The 21,754-nt window shown below is 38.9% G+C and overlaps 1 protein-coding gene across 2 annotated transcripts in view; it reads left to right on the top strand.

Annotated features, from left to right (window-relative positions):
• The window catches only part of slc12a2 (solute carrier family 12 member 2), a 166,163-nt gene that overhangs the window by 48,497 nt on the left and 95,912 nt on the right, over window positions 1-21,754 (top strand). For both annotated transcript variants that reach the window (XM_073072075.1, XM_073072065.1), the window contains exons 3-4: window positions 1,371-1,446; window positions 7,711-7,806. In XM_073072075.1, coding sequence (XP_072928176.1) covers window positions 1,371-1,446; window positions 7,711-7,806 — 172 coding nt within the window. The remainder of the gene's footprint in view (window positions 1-1,370; window positions 1,447-7,710; window positions 7,807-21,754) is intronic.

Genomic DNA, 21,754 nt, shown 5'->3' with positions numbered 1-21,754 from the left:
ATTATAGACGTATATTTATACATAGTAAGTCCCATATATTACTGTTCCAAGATGTCATTTTGAACTGGTACGCCCACCAAGTCTGTTGGTGCAAAACTTTGTTACAGATAAGAGAGTCTGCTGAAGCAAGGTTTAATTACAGATGGATGTGCTGTCTAGTCCTTCTCAGTTATTCCCCTTTGCTAGGCCCTGACTTACTTACAGATGGATATTCATTCCTGTCCTTATCAGTGAGTGCTCCCCCCACCCCCACTCAAACGAGGGTACAATGTACAATTTATCAAATTTTCAATGTTTCTCTGCAAATTAAGAGAGAACTGATACAAACTGTTTTTCTTTTTAGCTAACTACTGAAGACAGAATTTACTTTAGTTCAAAATTTCCTGTTCAGTCCCAATTATTCTTTTAGCCAAAGGTTACCTAGGTTCAAAAAGGTTTATTTTTATCCTCAATTTCTCAGAAGGTCAGTCAGTTGATAGGGCAGAATTATAGTCAGTTGGGTTGAAGAAAGGACACTGTATTGAAGATCAGTGTTGTGTTGGAAGGCTCTTAACTTAAATGATGAGATAGTAGGAGCAGAATTGTGTCATTTGGCCCATCAAATCTGCTTTGCCATTCAATCATTGCATTTAATGTTGCAGGAGTATTTTCTGAAGAACATTGAGGACAAAAAAAAAATATCCTTCAAATACAGTGCCTCCAGTCAATTCAATTATTTTACAAAAGCCTCCACTTATTCTCTTTACTTAGCAAGCAAGTGGGTAATATTTTGAATGAGTGATAGACTATTCCAACACAATGAATATTTTATCCATGTAACCTGTGCATGCTGTACCTCACAACAAATTATTCTGGACTTGCTCACTAGGCATGATTTTTGGCTTGGATATTGAGGTTTCTCTTTTGATTTAAAACATAGCTATTTACATCTATTAGTTTTCATTTCATGAATAAATCTATTTTTCTCCCTTGACCAGAATAGGCATTGTGCTGAATTTTCTATTAGTGACTGTCAAAAAATATGTTGTTTACTCATTAGTGTACAGCTATAGGGAAGTGTTAATTACCCATTTAATTGTTCTCCTTTTTACCCATTAGTTTATGAAATCTAACTTGCAAGTTGTTTTGATTTGAGTGCTGATAGCTGATTATTCATTGCATAGTCCGTGACCATATTTTAAAGATCCATTTTAATGGTATTAAAAATTTCAATAACTTTTTAAATTACATGATTTAAGTGAAATCAGGTAAAACTAACCAAAGTGATTGGAATAATTCACTTCCTGTTTTATTTGTTAGCAGTTGTTTGTTTTTTAAAAAAGGAATATGTGATCCCTTTTCTCCTCATGGAAATTTTCCCTATCCACTAGGTACGATGTATGCTAAATATCTGGGGAGTGATGCTCTTCATACGTTTGTCATGGATTGTTGGCCATGCTGGTATAGGTAGGTAAAATAAATTTAATATTTGTGGTGAGCTTGTGCTTAACTGAACCTTTTTAACTTTAATTTGAATGCAAGTGATTAATTTGTGTAACACTCGTTTCACTTTAGTTGTGTGTCAATGTTAAAGTTTTTAGTGAAATATTTATAACTGTACAGTACAATTAATACCTTGAGAGAATTCGTAAATGTTGAATCTTTACTGCAAAATCTAAATTCAGCTGGTCATGTTCAATGAATGTGGCACAACTAGCAAAGAACTTGAGGGTAAATAGGACTTTGTACAAGAAGATATTTGTCACAAACTTGTTGGAAAGCATGGTCTTTAATTAATACTCCTGCCTTCTCCTGCTTAGCACAGGGGTTCCCAACCCCATGCTTAACGGTATTGGTAGATAGCATAATAAAGGTTGGGAACGCCTGGTTTAATATCTTAATCTTTGCAAATTGCTGTCAGTAGTACTGGCTAAGTTCAACAGGGGGGACAGTTTGTGAATATATAATTGTAATTAAGCTTTATCAAGTTGAGTTTAACATTATAAGCTGCTATGAAAAGGCTTACTTGATATTGTTGGAATATTCCTCAAAAGTTGGACTGTCGTTGCATATACCTTTTCTTGAAAAATTAATTAAGAAACAGTTTCCAACGCAAAGCTGTACTTGGAGAATAGATTTATCCGGAAAAGATTATGTCTTAGTAGTATATCATTAAGCTAAAAGCTGTATCCGGATTAATAATACAAGTGGAGTGCTTCACTACATCTGGATATTTAATCATCAATTTGATTTTTAAAAAAAATTGACATCTTGGATTTGCCTATATTTATCCTTATAGAAATATCTTTGGCATATATGGAATTTGATGCTTGGAATTCTATTCGTAAATGTTTATATTTCACAGGATTAGATTTGCTTATTTTGGTGATTATAGTCATGAAGTGCTATGAAATCTCCATAATACTCAGGCATGTTTGGCTTGTCTACTGTTTATACCTTTAACTGTTTTTGCATCTAGAGGGCTTGACTATTCCAATGTACTTGCTAATTGGTACCCCTTTTATCAATATCAATTGAAAATTGTCCAAAACTTTTGCCTATCTTCTTGTACCAAGTCCCACCCTAAGTACTTTGCTAGTTGAACCATAGTACTTCGTAAAATATTGCCTTGACTTTTGTTTCCAATGCTTATCCTCATTTTCAGATTGATTTTATGGTACTGATGTCCATAAATTTGCAGAGTCCTCCTGCTCTGTAATTGTCCATATTGTTTCTTGATCTCCCAAATGTAATTGTGCTTCACCATCAGTTCTCAAACTTTGGTTGACAACACACTGGGAAGTCGTCAGTACTTCCTATCCTTAAAGATGAACAGGAATATGAAAATCTTCACTGCAAAAAGAGAAGATTTCACTGCAAAAACCTTTCAAAGGGAATGCTAAGTGTTATGAGGAGCCAGGAATGATATTAAGCGAAGAACTTTTTGAATTAGTCCAAATCATTTATTTATGCATTTTAACAACTTAAATTTTTGTTTGTAGTTTAGATGGCTTGCTTGATTAATGCACATGTGATTAGGCTTTAACATGAGAGCATTGTGCAAGGAAAATTGTACTATTGGATGAAGTCAGTGAAGGCTGGTATACTGGTCTCTTTAAGGTCCAAATGTTATTAGATTTTGAATTTAAAAAAAGACATTAGAAAGAATAATTTAAAATGATTTGCTTTATAAATTGATTTTCTTATAACATAACTCCTTAATCCAAATTGAAGCTTTGCTTGCTTTTGGCTATAATCCAACAGTAGATATAATCAGGATTTTGTGTCATCATGCTAACCAGGTTATTTCTAGATCAGTGCAAAAGTAAAAGTGTGAAAATACAGTTGAAGTCAAAAGTTTGCATACACTTAGGTTGAAGTCATTAAAACTCTGTTTAACCACTCCACAGATTTCATATTAGCAAACTATAGTTTTGGCAAGATGTTGAGGAAATCTACTTTGTGCATGACATGAGTAATTTTTTCAACAGTTATTTACAGACAGATTATTTCACTTTTAATTGACTATATCACGATTCCAGTGGGTCAGAAGTTTACAAACAAAATCAAAAGGAATCAGCTAAGACTTCAGGGGAAAAAAAGAATTGTGGACTTCCACAAGTCTGGTTCATCCTTTGGAGCAATTTCCAAACGCCTGAAAGTACCATGTTCATCTGTACGAACAATAGTATGCAAGTATAAACATTATAGGACCGCTCGGCCGTCATACCGCTCAGGAAGGAGATGCGTTCTGTCTCCTAGAGATGAATGTACTTTGGCATTAAAGTGCAAATCAATCCCAGAACAAAAGGAAAGGACCTTGTGAAGATGTTGGAGGAAACAGGTAGACAAGTATCTATAACCACAGTAAAACGAGTCCTATATCGACATAACCTGAAAGACTGCTCAGCAAGGAAGAAGCCACTGCTCCAAAACACCCATTAAAAAAGGCCAGACTACAGTTTGCAAATGCATATGGAGACAAAGATCTTACTTTTTGGAGATATGTCCTCTGGTCTGATGAAACAAAAATTGAACTGTTTGGCCATAATGACCAGTGTTATGTTTGGAGGAAAAAGGGTGAGGTTTGCAAGCCGAAGAACACCATCCCAACCGTGAAGCATGGGGGTGGCAGCATCATGTTGTGGGGGTGCTTTGCTGCAGGAGGGACTGGTGCACTTCACAAAATAGATGGCATCATGAGGAAGGAAAATTATGTGGATATATTGAAGCAACATCTCAAGTCATCAGCCAGGAAGTTAAAGCTCGGTTGCAAATGGGTCTTCCAAATGGACAATGACCCCAAGCATACCTCAAAGTTGTGGCAAAATTGCTTAAGGACAACGAAGTCAAGATATTGGAGTGACCATCACAAAGCCAACCTCAATCTGATAGAAAATTTGTGGGCAGAACTGGAAAAAGCGTGTGCGAGCAAGGAGGCCTCCAAACCTGACTCAGTTACATAGTTCTGTCTGGAGGAGTGGAACAAAATTCCAGCAACTTATTGTGAGAAGCTTGTGGAAGGTTACTCAAAATGTTTGACCCAAGGTAAACAGTTTAAAGGCAATGCTACCAAATACTAACAAAGTGTATGTAAACTTCTAATTCACGGGAATGTGATGAAAGAAATAAAAGCTGAAATAAATCATTCTCTCTACTATTATTTTGACATTTCACATTCTTAAAATAAAGTAGTGATCCTAACTGACCCAAGACAGGGAATGTTTTCTAGGATTAAATGTCAGGAGTTGTGGAAAAACTGAGTTTAAATGTATTTGGCTAAGGTGCATATAAACTTTTGACTTCAACTGTATGAGCCTGTTGTAGACCATATAGACCTTTTGTGACTGATCTCCTACTTTGCGTCTGCTTTTCCAGCATAAAACTATTTCCCTTAATTTAATATTCAGAACTATATCTGTGTTTGAATCAAACAACTGAGCCTGCATAACCCTCTAGGATTAAAAAAAAATTAGAAGTATCCTGAGTGGAGAAACATCTCATCTCAGTGGGATCTCCTCTCCTTAGCCAAAGTAATGTAGGTTATGAACAGCTGGGGCTCAATCATGATTGCCTCCAGTATCCCAATAGTCATATCCTGCCAAATTAAAAACTATCTGTTTTACCCCACTCTGCCTAATTGCTATCTGAAAACCAATTCTCAATTCACTTTATTATATTATTTTAATACCAATTCCATGTGCTTTAACCTCTTTGATCAACTTAAGTAGGATCATAACCAACACCTTCCAGAAATCCAAATGTACCCTATTCACTAGATTTTCCTTTTATCTATCCTACTACTCACCACATTAGGTAAACATGATTTACTTTATCTCTGCCCAATCCTGTTATTTTTGTTTTGGCACTTTTTACATAGATTGCACTATTTCCACTTCCACTGATGTTATTAGGTCACTAGCCTCCTGCATTTTTTTAAGTTCACCATTCTTAAGTATTGCCATTCACATTTATCATTTTGAAATGCATAGGAGCAATTCTAGAATTAATAAAACTTTGGAAGATACCCAGAGCATCCACTATCTCTGAAGCCATCTCTTTCAAAACTCTGTAAATCTTTACATCCTTGTCATTGATGTACTTGAAAATGACGATGTATTTTGAGTTATTTTTGACATCATCGTAGTTCTGTTGGCTCTGTGTTATTGCCACACTCTTTTCTCCCCCATATACCTGGTAAGATATGAGTATCTTCTGTGAACATTGATGCAATGTAACTATTTACTTTTTTTCTCTCATTAGAAATTCTCCTATCAGTCTGTAAAAAGTTGCACATGAAATAGTCTTTATTTTTAATGTACCAATAAAAACTCAGAAGCCTGTTTTATTTTTCTCATGAACTGACTTGTAATTTATCTTTACATTCTTTATAATTTTTTTGGTTCTAAGATACTTAGGTCAAATACTTCTGGCAAATTTATAAGCCTCTTTAGAAGTAACATACTATACTTTCTCTGGTCACTTGTAGATGAATTGTGGATCTAGTGCTTTAAAGGTAAAATTTTTGGCAGGTTATGTAGTGGGGAGGGTGTACGTCAGTATGACAGGGTGGGTGAGTGGAAGGAGGGGTGGAATGAGAGGGAAGTTGTGGAGGGAGAGGTAGGGAAGGGGGAACACTAGAAAGAAGACAGTGGGAAATTGGAAAGATGGAGGGAACAGGAGAATGTGGATGGAAGAGAAGGTTGAGAAGGAGGGAGTGGACAGAAGAAGGGGAGAGCAGAGTACAGGGAGAAAGGATGAGTGTGGAGAAGGGTGGAGGAAGAGGTGTGAAAGGAGAGCATTATGTGGGTAGAGAGAGAGAAACAGTGGGGGCTGTGAGGAAAGAGGCAGAGTGAAGAGGGAAATGATGAGGGGAGGAGGGAGCTCCATCCTTCTCATACCTTCCTAGGCGACGCTGAATGTGTCCATGAGCTGTGGTTAAACTCCTCCTTGGCCTGGACCTGCATGGTGTAGTTCTTATCAGGCAGAGCATTTGTAATCAGGAAGGTGGTGTCCTTAATGATGGCCTGAAAGGGACCTCAGCAATACATGCCATTTTAGTCGCCATACTCACTCCCTTGTATCTGTCCCATGGTCAATGAACAAGGGGTTGGACTAAGTTCCAGTCCTGGTACCATTGACAAGAGGATGGCAAGGGGTGACAAAAATAATGGCGAAGAAGTGGAGAGAAGATATTGAGGCTAAAGATAAGGAGACCACAGAACAGTACAGTGCAGGAATAGGGCCTTCGTCTCACCATGATGAATCTCTGGAATTCATTACCTCACATGTCTGTGGAGGCTAAATCATTGGTTGTATTGAAAGTGGAGGGTGATGGGTCCTTGATTAGCAAGAGTTACAGGTCGGAGGCAGGAAAATGGGGTTGAGAAAGAGAAAATAAATGTTGCATGTTGGAGTGGTAGAGTAGAATCTGGGCCAGATAATCTAATTCTGTTTCTATGACAGATGGTCTTTTTAATGCTTGCCATTTCCTAAACTGTATAATCTTCTGATTGTATTCTTACAATTAACCACAATAAGTTCTCCTCTTCTACCCTGTAGTTTCTTTTGATTAAGGTTTCAGACCTTGTGTTGCATTTGTGTTGAATTGCATTTCAATCTAGATGAGGTTCAGGAGTTGTATTTTGAAATCTGTAACTATTGGCTTCTAATGCTGAATAGAAATTTAAGAGTGAAAAGTGACTACAATGGAGCATATATTGGAAAGATGTGAAGAGTATTTCAGTGACCTAGACATGAGGTCATCTTTGTTTGAAGGGAACTGCAGTTTAAGAGTAGATGCAATTTACTGAGGGTCATGATGCTCTGGAATTCTGCTTCCTGTTTCTTCTCGAGAGACTTTATTTACGTTTTGCCTTTTCGATTAACAAGTGTTGAGGTGAAAGTTTCTTGTGGGTGGGAGTAGGGATGGTAGACTGGAATGAGGAATTGAGGTTATAGTATGATCAGCCATGACCTCAATGCAGAGCTCACCAGGCTAGAGGCTGAGCAGCCTTAATGTTGTGTTGTGCTAGAATTCAATTAATGGTTCATGTTGCTTGATTTCCTGTCATGTTTAATCCTTTTGCTTATGGTGTGCCAAATGAGTGTCAATGTGATGTGCATGCATGTGTCTAATACACAATCTTTAATGCAGTTTAGTTTGCAGAACTAAACATTCAATATTTTCTATTGGATTTTTTTTCCTTCATTTTGTTCATCTGTAAACAGGTCTGGCTCTCCTAGTTATTGGCATAGCAACTGTCGTCACCACCATCACAGGGCTATCAACGTCTGCTATAACCACAAATGGATTTGTTCGTGGAGGTAATGTTTTTGTGCCTGGCTTGCAATATGTTCATACCAATGCAATGCATTTCTTCTTTGTAACTCCCTGAGATCTTAAACATTTCCTTTTGTGCATGTAATTGTTTGCACTAGATATAAAAGGAGGAACGGAAGGTTTGTTTGAATAATTTTCAGATCACTGTGTGTGTAGTTCAAGGACTCCTTTTATGTCACTAGAAAGGAATTCTAAGATGGCTGAAATCCATTTTTTTATAAAATATATAATGCAACAATGCTTTATTCATGTTTCTACTTTAGTAATTTATTACCCAGATAAAAAAATTATTTTATGGTGTGGACTTGGCTCTTTCAAGATGAAGTTTTGTTTAAACTGTTTTTACATTGTCTGCCAATGCAGTGAAATGGTTTCTTTTCACACTTGTGGGAAAAACATTTGCTTCTAGGACTAAGGTAGATAGCGAGTTGTCTGTGTAATTTGGATTGCCCCTTCGAGCCTCACCAATTTTTATTGGTGCACTGTAGAAAGGTTCCTATCCAGATGCATCATGTCTTGCCAAGGTAACTGTGGGAAACCTCAGGGATTTGTGGACACAACTCTGCATGTCATAGAAACCAGAATCTCCACCATGGACTCTGTCTTCACTTCTGTCTGCTGTGGTAAAACTGCTAACAGAATTAAAGATCCATCCCATGTTAAGCATTCTCTATTTGCCGCCTTCCCATCAGGGAGAAGATTTTTTAAAAAACTGACAGGCTCGAGCTGTTTCTGTCCCACTGTATTAAGACTAGGGGATCATTCAATAATATAAGATGGATTCTTGATGTCCCGATCTACTTCATTATGACCTCACACATTGTACCTACCTGCAACTATAAAACCTTATTCTGCTTTCTCTTATTGTGTTACTTTGTGCTGCTTTAATGCACTGTTGTAATGAATTGATCTTTATTGTCAGTATACAAGACAAATTTTCCACTGTACTTTGGTACATGTGACAATAAATAAGAAACCAATCTACCAGTTGAGAGTAAGCCTTAATATAGTTTAGATTGTTTATTATGAATGCCTTTAAGTATAATTCAGTAGAATTCTCACAATTAGATTAAATTTAATGGGTACAATCCCAATGTGTATTGGAGACAATTTTCATTCCAGTTTGATTGTGGGTGGATTAGTCATATAGAAAGACTATGTCAATTGTTAATAGCTATATGAATAACTAGGTTATAAGGACACACATACTAATTAAAAGAAGACCCTCAGGCTTGCAGTGCTGTAGAAAATGCCTTTGTAAATCAAATGATTTAATGATAGTTTTTAAAATTGCTGGTTGGGGAACTATAAACCTTCTTAGTCCATTGTTGGAGAAGAAGTCAAGAAATTGCAAGTCTTGTTTCCTTGTGAATTGTCAGAAATTGAACTCCACTGTAATGTTTGTCAGTTTAGTTGCTTTGTGTTTTCTGACATCTTCACCTAATTACATCACTGATGATTTGATGCTCAGATGTTATTACACAGGCCCACTACTGGTTTCATTCTTAAATGAAATCCCTTCTTACCTACGAATATAGAGGGGGTTGTCTGTACCTGTAATTGCTGGGTAACTGGACCCTGATTGTGTGGTCATTAAGATAGACATTTTGTTGAATTTCAAAAGGATCATTAATGAGAGATTTAAGTGTGAGCAAGCTTTTCCTTAAATTCACTACTTTTGCAAGGCCAATTCCAAATGTTAGGTTTCGTTAGCAGATTCTCCTTGTAATCAGAAACTTCAATAATATATTTGCACTTGCCGAAGAGATTTGGGGCCAAGCGTTATTTGTTAGTTGAAAATACTATCAATATTTCTTTGCCATTTAAAAATCTTTATATAATTCATATTTCTGCATAATAGACCATTTGAACCATCAGGTACTGTATATGTTGGTTTTAAGAACTCTCTTACTTATTTTTCTGTAACCCCTCTGAAAAAAGAAAGACCTCTCTGATGTCCTGGAGTAAAAGACCTAGTCCCAAGACCAGATGTGGTGGAGATGGAGGAACAGAAAATGATATCCTCTGCCAGGACTTTTGAGATGTCCTCCATTGTCAGGAAAAGGAGCTTCCTTCACTCTTTGGTTGATGGAGCCATCACCTGCATCTCCTCTGTTTCACAGACTTCTCTTACCCCACCTCTCCGAGCCAGAGCAAGGATAAGAGTTTCCCTGGACCTTTACGTCCCACCAGCCAATACATCCAGCACATCATTCTTCAACATTTCCACCAGCTGCAAGATTGTATTGCCAGCCATGTCTTTCCCTAACTACTCCTTTCTGCAGGCATCACTCTCTCTCTGACTCTTTTTTTTGTTCCTTCAAACCTTTCCCTGAATGCAACAATACCTGTAATAGCATGGTTCTAGAGCAGTGGTTCTCAATTTTTTTTCTGCTCGTGGCCCACTTCATTTACTTCTGTGGCCCCACCCTCCATAGTCTCTGTTAATTGCTAAAGTTTTTTGGTCAACTGTACTAATTCCTAAGATACAGCTAATATTTATGTTAAATATGTTACAGGTATATATGAAAAATAAAACTGTTCAAAGATATGAATGGGATACGTTATTTATAATATGTTCTTCCAATTACCAATGAAAAAGTGCTTAGTATTGTTACTTTGGGTATTTAGTGAGATTCTTGCAACAGATGCAAATTAGTAAGTTTTTGAATATCTGGTTTAACTTGATCAAAGGTAGTTGAAGATAACTGTCTTGATATTGTGGAAAGAGTTGATGAGCTTTGGATAGCTTCTGATAGCAGGTGACAAGCTTGACTAAAACCATATTCAAATATTTGAAAATTCAATAAAATTTAAAAAAAAAAACATATTCAACTAGATAGGAGGTGGGAAATTTTAAAAACAACTTCACTTTCTCTCAGAGCTATGGAAACTCAATTTAAATACCATGGTTATCCAGAAATTTTACTTGCTGCATTTTGAATTTTGCTTGAGCTGGTATATCACTCTGTAAGCCTTTATTGAATAAGGCTTTCTTGCGATGTGGTGTCAACATCATTCACATTCGCCTCAATTGGATCCATCACCCAATCTGGAAAACACATCTCCAGCAGGTCTCTGAACTGAAATTCCATATCAATCTGTAGGTGTTTCAAATGATCAGATGTATAATCAGATCATTATCTTGCAATTCTATTTTAAGAGTGGGCAGTGAGAAAATTCATAAACTTGCAACGTCCAATATTGCTGTTGAAAAGTTTGATTTCCAAGGAAAGTGGTAATAGTCTGCATGATGTAAGATTCGATTTTTGTCCTTGTAATTGTTTAATAAATTTGGTTTTTCAAATACATCTGACACACAAAGTATGCTAGACTTAGCAGTAACAATTTGTTTTTCAAGCTGCTTATTACTTGGAAATGCTACAGTATGACCAAGAAAAGTGAGGTGAACTTTTTAAAATATGCTAAGTAAAAGGGATTTAATGGAAATTGTAGTGGTAGATAGTGATGCAGTGGTAGACTTTAGGTGTATTCACCTCTCTGCACTTTAGCCAGATGACCATACATGCACACACAGACACGGACAGTGAGGGAGGGATGTAGGATTGAGGGTAATGGGAGGACTGAGGTAGGGAAGGGTGAGTGGGGCCAGAGGCAGGGGAGAGCTGGAAGTGGGTGGGTAGAGAGAGAGCGACAGACACAGTGGGGGGGGTGGGTAGGGAGAGAGTGAGTGATAAAGACAGTGAGTGACGGAGAGTTTTGCTGTCTCATTTGCATCATCTAGCATATTATTCAGGGTGACTTGGATAGGCTGGGTGAGTGGGCAGATACTTGGCAGATGACGTTTAATGTGAATAAATGTGAGGTTATCCACTTTGGGAGTAAGAACAGGAAGGCAGAGTATTATCTGAACGGTGTAGAGTTAGGTAAGGAAGAAATACAAAGAGATCTAGGAGTCCTTGTTCATCAGTCACTGAAGGTGAATGAGCAAGTGCAGCAGGCAGTGAAGAATGCTGATGGAATGTTGGCCTTTATTACAAAGGGAATTGAGTACAAGAGCAAGGAAATCCTCTTGCATTTGTACAGAGCCCTGGTGAGACCACACCTGGAGTATTGTGTACAGTTTTGGTCTCCAGGGTTAAGCAAGGACATCCTGGCTGTAGAGGAAGTGCAGCGTAGATTGAGGAGGTTAATTCCTGGGATGTCTGGACTGTCTTATGCAGAGAGGTTAGAGAGACTGGGCTTGTATACGCTGGAATTAAGGAGACTGAGAGGGGATCTGATTGAAACATATAAGATTATTAAGGGATTGGACAAGATAGAGGCAGGAAATATGTTCCAGATGCTGGAAGAGTCCAGTACCAGAGGGCATGGTTTGAGAATAAGGGGTAGGTCATTTAGGACAGAGTTAAGGAAAATCTTCTCCCAGAGAGTTGTGGGGGTCTGGAATGCACTGCCTCGGAAGGTGGTGGAGGCCAATTCTCTGGATGCTTTCAGGAAGGAGCTAGATAGGTATCTTATGGATAGGGGTATCAAGGGATATGGGGACAAGGCAGGAACCGGGTATTGATAGTAGATGATCAGCCATGATCTCAAAATGGTGGTGCAGGCTCGAAGGGCCTAATGGTCTACTTCTGCACCTATTGTCTATTATCCCATTCATTTCAACTGTTCTAATTAAATTACATATTTGCATTTTTTAAAAAAGATTTATTTTGGTAATTCTTCATTAAAGCAGTAAATGGTGGCATCCGTCGGCCTCGAGAGACCATAGATCTGCGCCTGGAGTTTCCAGGGCGCAGGTCTGGGCAGGGTTGTATGGGAGACCAGCAGTTGCCCAAGCTGCCCTCTCCGCGCCACCAATGTTGTCCAAGGGAAGGGCACTAGGACCCATGCAGCTTGGCACCGGTGACATCGCAGAGCAATGTGTGGTTAAGTGCCTTGCTCAAGGACACAAACACGCTGACTCAGCTGAGGCTCGAACCAGTGACTTTCAGGTTACTAGTCTGATGCCTTGCCCACTAGGCCACGCGCCAGCACAAAAGCAGTAAACTTATTGTGGCCCATTAAACTCCAGTAGACCCCAGCTCCTTTTTAAAATTGTAACCCTTATGAAATCTGGCATGGTCCCCTGAGGAGCCGTATGACCTACGTTGAGATCCATTTTTTTGTAATTCAAATTTTTATTATTATTTATTCTTATTTTACAAAGCAGCATAGCATATCATAGAGCAGATACAGTACAGCATATTTACACAGCCATCCCATGACAGGAAAACATATAAAACTAAAAGAAAAAGAACTTCTAATTTAAGTTTAAATTAACATACAATCAAAATTGATCCCACGCGTCTTGTACTTTTCCCTCACTGTTAATTCTTGAGATCCATTTTTCTAGAGGAAATGCATTTTCGCCTTCTGTTCATGGAGATTTGGGATATGGCACACCCCCTCTCAAATAATGAAGAGTCAGAATCAGGTTTATTATCAGTGATGTATGTTAATGAAATTTGCTTTGTGGCAGCAATACATGTAATAGTAATTTTAATAGTTTTAGTGTTCTCGTGCAGTGTGTTGAAACTCTGACTAAACACCAAGTTAAACCGGAGCCAATGAAGACAGAGTCGCAGTAAGATTAACCGTTTACTGTTCACTCTTCCACATTAACATATGGTGAAAACTGTTGATAAATAATACAAAACATATACAGTGTCTGTTTTCTTCTTGACACCACATTTGCATCATAAATATTTGTAAAATTAAAACTATAACAAACTATATTACATTAAAGTCTCATTAAAGTACAACATTAAGCAGAATCTGCTTAAGCCATCAACAGTTTTGGGTAGACTCCAAACAATTTTTCCAGCAATGCTTTCAATGGCACAAGAAAATAAACCTCATCAACCATCATTTTTTTTTAACAGAATCAGCATAAATATTTTTACTTCAACATATGAACTGTCATATGAACATATGGCATTGCTTCTGTGATGTTTCTTTGTGGGTAGAAATGGAACTTTTCACATTGGTCCTGCACGTGTAGGCCCCCACCTTCCGGTTTCTCTGAACCGGACTTACCCACAAGTCACAGCGAAACCGGGGGTGACATCATCACATGCCTCAATATATTACGGATGATGAATTTTACCTTCGTTAGACTGTAACACAGTTATCAACCTTTAACTATAAATAGTTCAAACAAATTATTTAAAGCAGAAATTTAATAAAGTTAAATGCCTTAAGGGCAACACAATAGTATATTTAAAAACTAAATAGTGTAAAGAAAAAGCAAGTTATGAAGTAGTGTTCATAAGTCCATGGACTGTTGGTGGAGGGGAAGAAGCTGTTGCTGAAAAGTGTAGTGTGTGTGCCTTTGGGCAGCTATACCATTCTCTGATAGCAGTAATGAGAAGAGGGCAAATCCTGGACAGTGAGGGTCCCCAATGATGGATGCTGTCCTGAGACATGGCCTTTTGAAAGTATGCTTGATGGTGGGGAGGCTAGTGCTCATGATGGAACTGGCTGAGTCTGTAATCCTGTTCAACTTGTTTTGATCCTGTTCATTGGGGCCTCCAAACTAGGTAGTGATGCATCTGTAGGAAATTGCTAGAGTCTTTGGTGACATAGGAAATGTCCACAGACTCCTAATGAAGTATAACAGTTGGCATTCTTTCTTCATGATTGTTCAATGTGATAGATTCTCTAAGATGTTGATACTGAGGTACTTGAAGCTGCTCACTCCTTCCACTGCTTACCCTTCTGATGACTGGTGTACGTTCTCCTGAATTCTCCTTCTGAGTTCCACAATCAGTCCTTGACACTGAGCACAAGATAATTGTGACACCAGTCAACTTGCTGATCTGTCTCACCCCTATACACTTCCTCATCATAATCTGGGACTCTGCGAGTAGTTGTCATTGGCAAATTTTATAGTTGGAGTTTATAGTCAGAGTCATGAGTGTAGAGAGTAGAGTATTAGGCTAAGTATGCATTTTGAAGTGCGCCCATTTTGATTGTCTGCTCTGTTGTTTCCTATCTGCACTGGTTGTAGTCTTCCATTGAGGAAGTTTGAGGATCCAGTTCAAGAGGGAGGTACACAGACCCAAGCTTGTTGACTAGTACTGAGGGATGCTGGTATAACCAATAAGCAGCAGTCTGGCATGGGTTTTGCAGCTGTTCAAATGCTCCAAGGCCAAATGGAGAACTGGTGAGATGCCATCCACTGTCGATCTGTTGTAGCAGAAGGCAAATAGCAACGCTTGCATGTACTTACTCAGGCAGGAGTTAATTATAGCCATGACCAACTTCTCAAGCACTTCATCACTGTAGATGTGAGTGTTTCTGGGCAACAGTAATTGAGGCAACTCGCCTTGCTCTTCTTGGGCACCAGTATGATTGATGTCCTTTTGAAGTAGTTGGGAACGTGTGATGCAGCAGTGGGAAGTTTAGTATGTTCTTGAACACTCCTGCCAGTTGGTTGGCTTAGGTTTTCAGTGCCCTGCCAAGTACACCATTGGAGCCTGGCACTTTGTGTGGGTGAGTTCACCTCGAAAGGTATTCTGACGTCAACTTCAGTGACAGATATCACAGGGTCACCAGATGCTGCAGAGATTTGCACAGGCGTAGTTTTATTCCTTACAAAGCATGCCCAAAAGGCTTTGAGCTCATTGGGGAGTGAAGCATCACAGCTATTTATTATGCTAGGTTTCACATAAACTTAAGTCATGGCATGCAAAACCTGCCACAGTTAACATGCATCTTACTGTATGTCTAGTTTCACTGGTAATTGCCTTTCTGCTTTCACAATAGTCTTTTGTAGATTGCACCTGACTTTCTTGTAGAATTTTGCATCACTGGACTTGAATGTCACAGAGCTAGTCTTTGGCAGATGGCAAATCTCCAGGTTTGCCCACAGCATCTGGTTTGGTATGTCCAGTATGTACTTGAGTCCACACAGGTCTTGATGAAATATGTGATGACTGTGGTATATTTATTCATATCCAAAGATGAATTACTGAATGTAGTCCAGTCCACCGATTCAAAGCAGTCCTGTAAGTGTTTCAGTTCCTCTGTGCACCTTATCTTCATTGTCCTCATCATTGGTGCTGTGTTCAGTCTGTACCTATCTCATGCAGAAGTACAGCGAGGTGATTAGACTTGCCAAAGTGTGGCTCTGGGATGGCACAGTAAGCCATCTTGTTGGGGGTGTAACAGTAGCCAAATGTGTTCGCTTCTCTGGTTCCACTGGTGATATGTTGTTGGTAGTTTGACAGAGGCTTCTTCAAGCTGACCTACTTGAAGACCCCGTAATGATTGGGAAGGTGTCAGGGCGCATTGTCTCGTGACTGTTGATCATAGTGCTCATCTTCTCTAGTACCAACTTGATGTTAGCTAGGGGTGGAATGTAATTGTAGCCAATATCAGGATGGAAAACTCCCTTAGCTGATAGAATGGGTTGCACTTGACTGCCATATGTTTCAGCTGGGGGGAGCAGGACTTGGAAAGAACCACCACATCTGTGCACCACGACAAATTAATCATAAAGCAAGCCACCACTGCCCACTCCCCCTCAAAGTCAGAGTACCAGAATGAGAGTCTGGTGACATAGAAAACCTTCAGCACAATACAGGCCCTTTAATCTACAATGCTGTGCCGAATATGCCCTCACCTCAGAAATTACCTCTGCTTACCCATAGCCCTCTATTTTTCTAAGCTCCATGTACCTATCCAGGAGCCTCTTAAGGCGCTATTGTATCGGCCTGCCTCCCCCACCACTGCTGGCAGCCCATTCCACTCTCTGCATTTTTTAAATAAAAAAAACAAACTTGCCTCTGACATCTCCTCTGTACCTACATCTAAGCACCTTAAAACTGTATCGTCTTGTGTTAGCCATTTCAGCCCTGGGAAAAAGCCTCTGACTATCCACACAATCAATGCCTGCCATCATCTTATACACCTCAATCAGGTCACCTCTTATCCTACATCACTCCAAGGAGAAAAGGCCAAGTTTACTCAGCCTATTCTCATAAGGCATGTTCGCCAGTCCAGGCAACATCCTTGTAAATCTCTTGTGCACCCTTTCTATAGTTTCCACATCCTTTATCTGTGCTCAGTTCTGGTGACCTTACTACAAGAAGGCCAATACACCATATGCCTTCTTAACCACACAGTCAACCTGTGCAGCAGCTGTGAGTGTGCTATGGATTCAGACGTCAAGATCCCTCATCCTCCACTCTGCCAAGAATCTTGCCACTAATACTATTTTCTGCCATTATATTTGACCTAACAAAATGAACCACTTCACACTTATTTGGGTTGAACTCCATCTGCCACTTCTCAGCTCAGTCTTGCATCCTATCGATGTCCCGCTGTAACCTCTGACAGCCCTCCACACTATCCACAACACCCCCAACCTTTGTGTCATCAGCAAATTTACTAAACCATCCCTCATCCAGGTCATTTATAAAAAGCATGAAGAGGTTTTTTTTTACAAAACATGAAGGGTCCCAGTACAGACCCCTGAGGCACACTACTGGTCATCGACCTCCATGTAGAATATGACCTGTCTACAACTACTCTTTGGCTTCTCTGTGCAAGCCAGTTCTGGATCTTTAGAGCAATGTCACATTGGATCCCATGCCTCCTTACTTTCTCAATAAGCCTTGCATGGGGTACCTTATCAAATACCTTGCTAAAATCCATATATACTACATCTGCTGCTCTACCTTCATCAGTGTGTTTAGTCACATCCTCAAAAAATTCAATCATGCTCGTAAGGCATGCCCTGCCTTTGACAAAGCCATGCTGACTATTCCTAATCATATTATGCCTCTCCAAATATTCATAAATCCAGTCTGTCAGGATTTTCTCCATCAACTTAACAACCACTGAAGTAAGACTCACTGGTCTATAATTTGCTGGGCTATCCCTACTCACGTTCTTGAACAAGGGAACAACATCTGCAAACCTCCAATCCTCCGGAACCTCTCCTGTCCCCATTGTTGATGCAAAGATCATTGCCAGAGGCTCAGCAATCTCCTCCCTCATCTCCCACAGTACTGTAGGGTATATCTCATCCAGTCCTGGTGACTTGTCCAACTCAATGCTTTCCAAAAGCTCCAGTAATTCCTCTTTCTTAATATATGCTCAAGCTTTTCTGTCCGTAGTAAGTCATCCCTGTAATCGCTAAGGTCGTCATGGTGTCATAATAACAAACTTCTCCTCAATGGCAGCAAAATAAAAGAGCTGGTCATTAACTTCAGGTAGGTGGTGATTGGTGCGTATGATTTTACATGACTGATGTTGAGGTCAAGCGGGCTTAGAGCTTCATTTTCCAATAGTCTGCCCTGGTCCAACCCCCCCCCCCCCCCGCCTCTACTTCCTCAAGAGGCTTAAAGAAATTTGGCATGTCCCTGTCGACCTTTATCAATTTTTATAGATGCACCATAGAAAGCATTGTAACTGGATGCATTATGTCTTTGTATGGCAATTGCTGTGCCCATGACAGCAAGAGATAACAGTGTTGTAGACAAGCACATTACGATAAGCAGCCTCTCATCCATGGACGTTATCTGCACATCTGACTGTCCTAATAAAGCAGCCAGCATAATCAAAAATATCAAAGATCCCACCAAATCTTGACATTATCTCTTCTCCACCTCTCCCTCCATTGGACAGAAGATTGAAAAGTCTGAAAGACAGTAACACCAGTCTGCTGGATAGCTTCTTATCATGCTATTATGAGACTATTGTATGTTTCCCTACTACAATGAGATGAAATTGACCTCACAACTACCCTGTTATGACCTTGTAACTTATTCTCTACCTGCAATGTACTTTCTTGATGCTCTTTATTCTGCTCTTTGTTTCTCCTTGTACTATCTTTATACACCAATGTAAAAAATTGACCTATTTGAAATGCTTGCAAGAAAATACAGTTTCACTGTATTGCTACATGTGACATCATAAATCAATTAATCAGTGAACTTGCATGGTGAAGATCATCCTGGTTTGTCTGATATCCATAATTTGATGGGTAGCTTGATATTTTTAACAACTTTCATATATAAATGTAATTAAATTTCTCAATATGCTTAATATTGAATAAAAGTTAACAGTAGCTACAAAAGCCTTTTGTATAAGTGACTGAAACTTGGAAGCAACTTGGGTTTTAGGTGTGATGATCTGACATTTCTTTTAATCAACTAAAATATGCCAACAGTACAATATGCATTGCCAATTTTTAGAGACCAAAATTATGGAGTGCTGATTGAAAGATTGTGGAACTTGAAGTTGAATGTGGTGGCTGTAAAGTGTGATGTGGTTGAATAGGAGATGTCACAATTCTATTCACTACATGTATGCTTGTGCTTGAATATCAAATGTAAGAATCTCTCCGAAAATCCAAATGCATTTGAGTTCTATACTTTTGATACAATAATGCTATAAGAACATTTAGCTCTCTGGACGTGCCATTCTTGTGTGTGTGGAATATAGGACCCCTTAACCAATCTCAACAGTGACTTGTGGCTTGGAGTTTGGACTGCTCAAGAAGTCAATTGGAATCTAATTAACCTAGCCCTCTGACTTGGTTCTTGTATGGCCCACGTTCCCTGTAGATTGGCCTGGTGCCCTAGAATCCTGTGTGCTTCCTGATTGTGTCACAGTTGCTCTGAACTAATGAATAAGGAATAGGTGAATGTACTTGTTGAGCAACAAGTAATTATCTGTATATATACCATGCTTTGTTCCGGACCCTTTGAGACCAGCGGCTGACTTGTGTGTAACATTACAGCTGCTTATCTAATAAAAAGCTGTCTTGTTGACACAGCTGCACCTTGTGACTTTGAAGCCAATTACTGTCACACTCGATAAAAGACTTTAGTTTGCTACTATATAGGCATTCAAGAAAAGTGGGTTCACTTTTGAAAGTGCCTTCTTGTGTTGTTGAGTGGTTTCAGTAGTGTGTATCCTCAGAATATGTCTATTCCTAAATGCATAACCTGTTCGCTGGACAAGAACTATGAAAGCATGTCCCTGCTTGACCCTCTATAAACTACAAGCTGTGTTCTTGTTTTTTTCTTTCTCATACTGCCTTATAGAGAGAGTAATATAATTACAAGCAGTCAATCATCTGCAAGAATATAGGAGATCAGTTGAATCCATGGGGAAATATGCTTGTTCTATCCAGTGTTCTACCAGCAGGTCATGGGTATTTCATTTATGACAGTGTCCTGTGTGAAGATGTAACAGTTTTGCGACTGCGTGGTCCCTTGGCAAAGTCATAACTGAATTTAAGTACATAATTATGGAGATATTGCCTTAGGGTCTTTCTGCACATTTTCTATCTATACCCTCATACTTGTTATCTGTTGCGCCTAGAAAAATCTGTTGAGGAGAATGCTGAGGGCTGGGCTATGATGGGCCATTCCTGTTGTCTACCATAACAGTACTGAGTCATTACAAAATATTCCCTTTGCTTGTAAAATACAACTGCCAGAAATGCATTTCCTTGTTGTTTTGTTGCAAAACACTCGAACTTTCAGCTGTGTAGAGAAATTGCAGAACTTGTAACTTCCTCTTCTTCTAGTTAGTAGACGTTAACCAGTCTTTCCCACCAGAAAGATAAATTGGTTTAATATTGTCATATGTACTGCGATACAGTGAAAAGCTTTTCATGCCATCCATACAGATTATGCCTTGAATAATTATATTAATGTAGGAAAAAGAAAGAAATGTAGTGTTGCAGTTGTAGAGAAAGTGCTGTCTGATTCTTTGCTTACGGAAGGCTGTGCTCACTGCAGCAAGGGTTGTAGAACACAATTTGCTTCTCATAGTGCGACTAGTTCCAAATAAGTAGGCAATGTTTGCATTGCTGTAAAGTATTGAGCTGCCAACTTGAAAACTAGGCACAAGTGCTATGACTTTGGGTTGTAATACTTACTTGGGAATTGTTAGGTGAGGACATTGCTGTGATGGGTGGGGTGATGAGGCAGAGAATTTCCATTCTGAGAAAAATGAAGCAAACTGCTTGGTGATCTCTAGGACCCAGCATGCAAGGTCACGTGCATGCTGATCCAGTGACCTTGATCTGCTTTGAAACCCACTGGTGAGTACAGTTTAGTGAACCAACTCTCTCCTCTTCCTCCAGCACCTTGTGCTAGGTATCAAGCTGATATTTTGAACAGGAATATATATTCTACCTCCTGCTTAATTTTTGTATGAGTGCAAGTTCTTTAAGATCATGCCTCCCCATTAACTGAGGAATAACTATACTACCAGTTAAATCTTTTTTATATACTTCTACAATAGCTTCTTGGTCCATTTCATTGTCAGCGCTTGACCTGCTCTTTCACAATGTTTTCTTTAGTTATTAAATTACCTTTTGTGTTCTGAAGCTGCTGTTGAATCTGTACCAACTGGTTTATCAGGCAGTGGAAGAAAAATCTTAATGTGTTTGTTCTCAGGTCCCTGGTTATTTTCAAAATTAACTAAATTGCATAGAGTAAATGATTTTCTGATTGTGAATTTTTCAACTTGGTTGAAGACCTCTATAAAACCACCTTTACTGTTTAGTAGCATCCGTCATACCTTTTAAATTATTCTAGCAAATCTCATATGCATGCTGAAGTTTGATATTATAATAACTATTACTCATGTATCCTACCAGCATCATAGCTTTGTGCATAAACTGCATTAGATTTTGTCCTTTCTCCCATTTAGCAATTAGAGGCTTTAGTTTGTAACATTTAGAAGAAATATTTAATCTTGGATGAGTGCTACAAATTTAGTCAAGAGAATAAGGAAGGATGAACTGAAATCAAACATGACCTTTTGAATTGAAAGGAAGCAGGAGAGAATTTAATCATGAGGGCTTAAGGAAGCCTAAAATACATGTGGCAAGTAAAATTAAAGAATTCCAAGATATTTTCTACATTTTAAAGACAAGATGGTAAATCGAGACAAGGT

This window comes from Hemitrygon akajei, chromosome 2 (assembly GCF_048418815.1).
Source record: "Hemitrygon akajei chromosome 2, sHemAka1.3, whole genome shotgun sequence".
Taxonomy (NCBI): domain Eukaryota; kingdom Metazoa; phylum Chordata; class Chondrichthyes; order Myliobatiformes; family Dasyatidae; genus Hemitrygon; species Hemitrygon akajei.
This window is presented reverse-complemented; position numbering and strand designations above follow the sequence as displayed.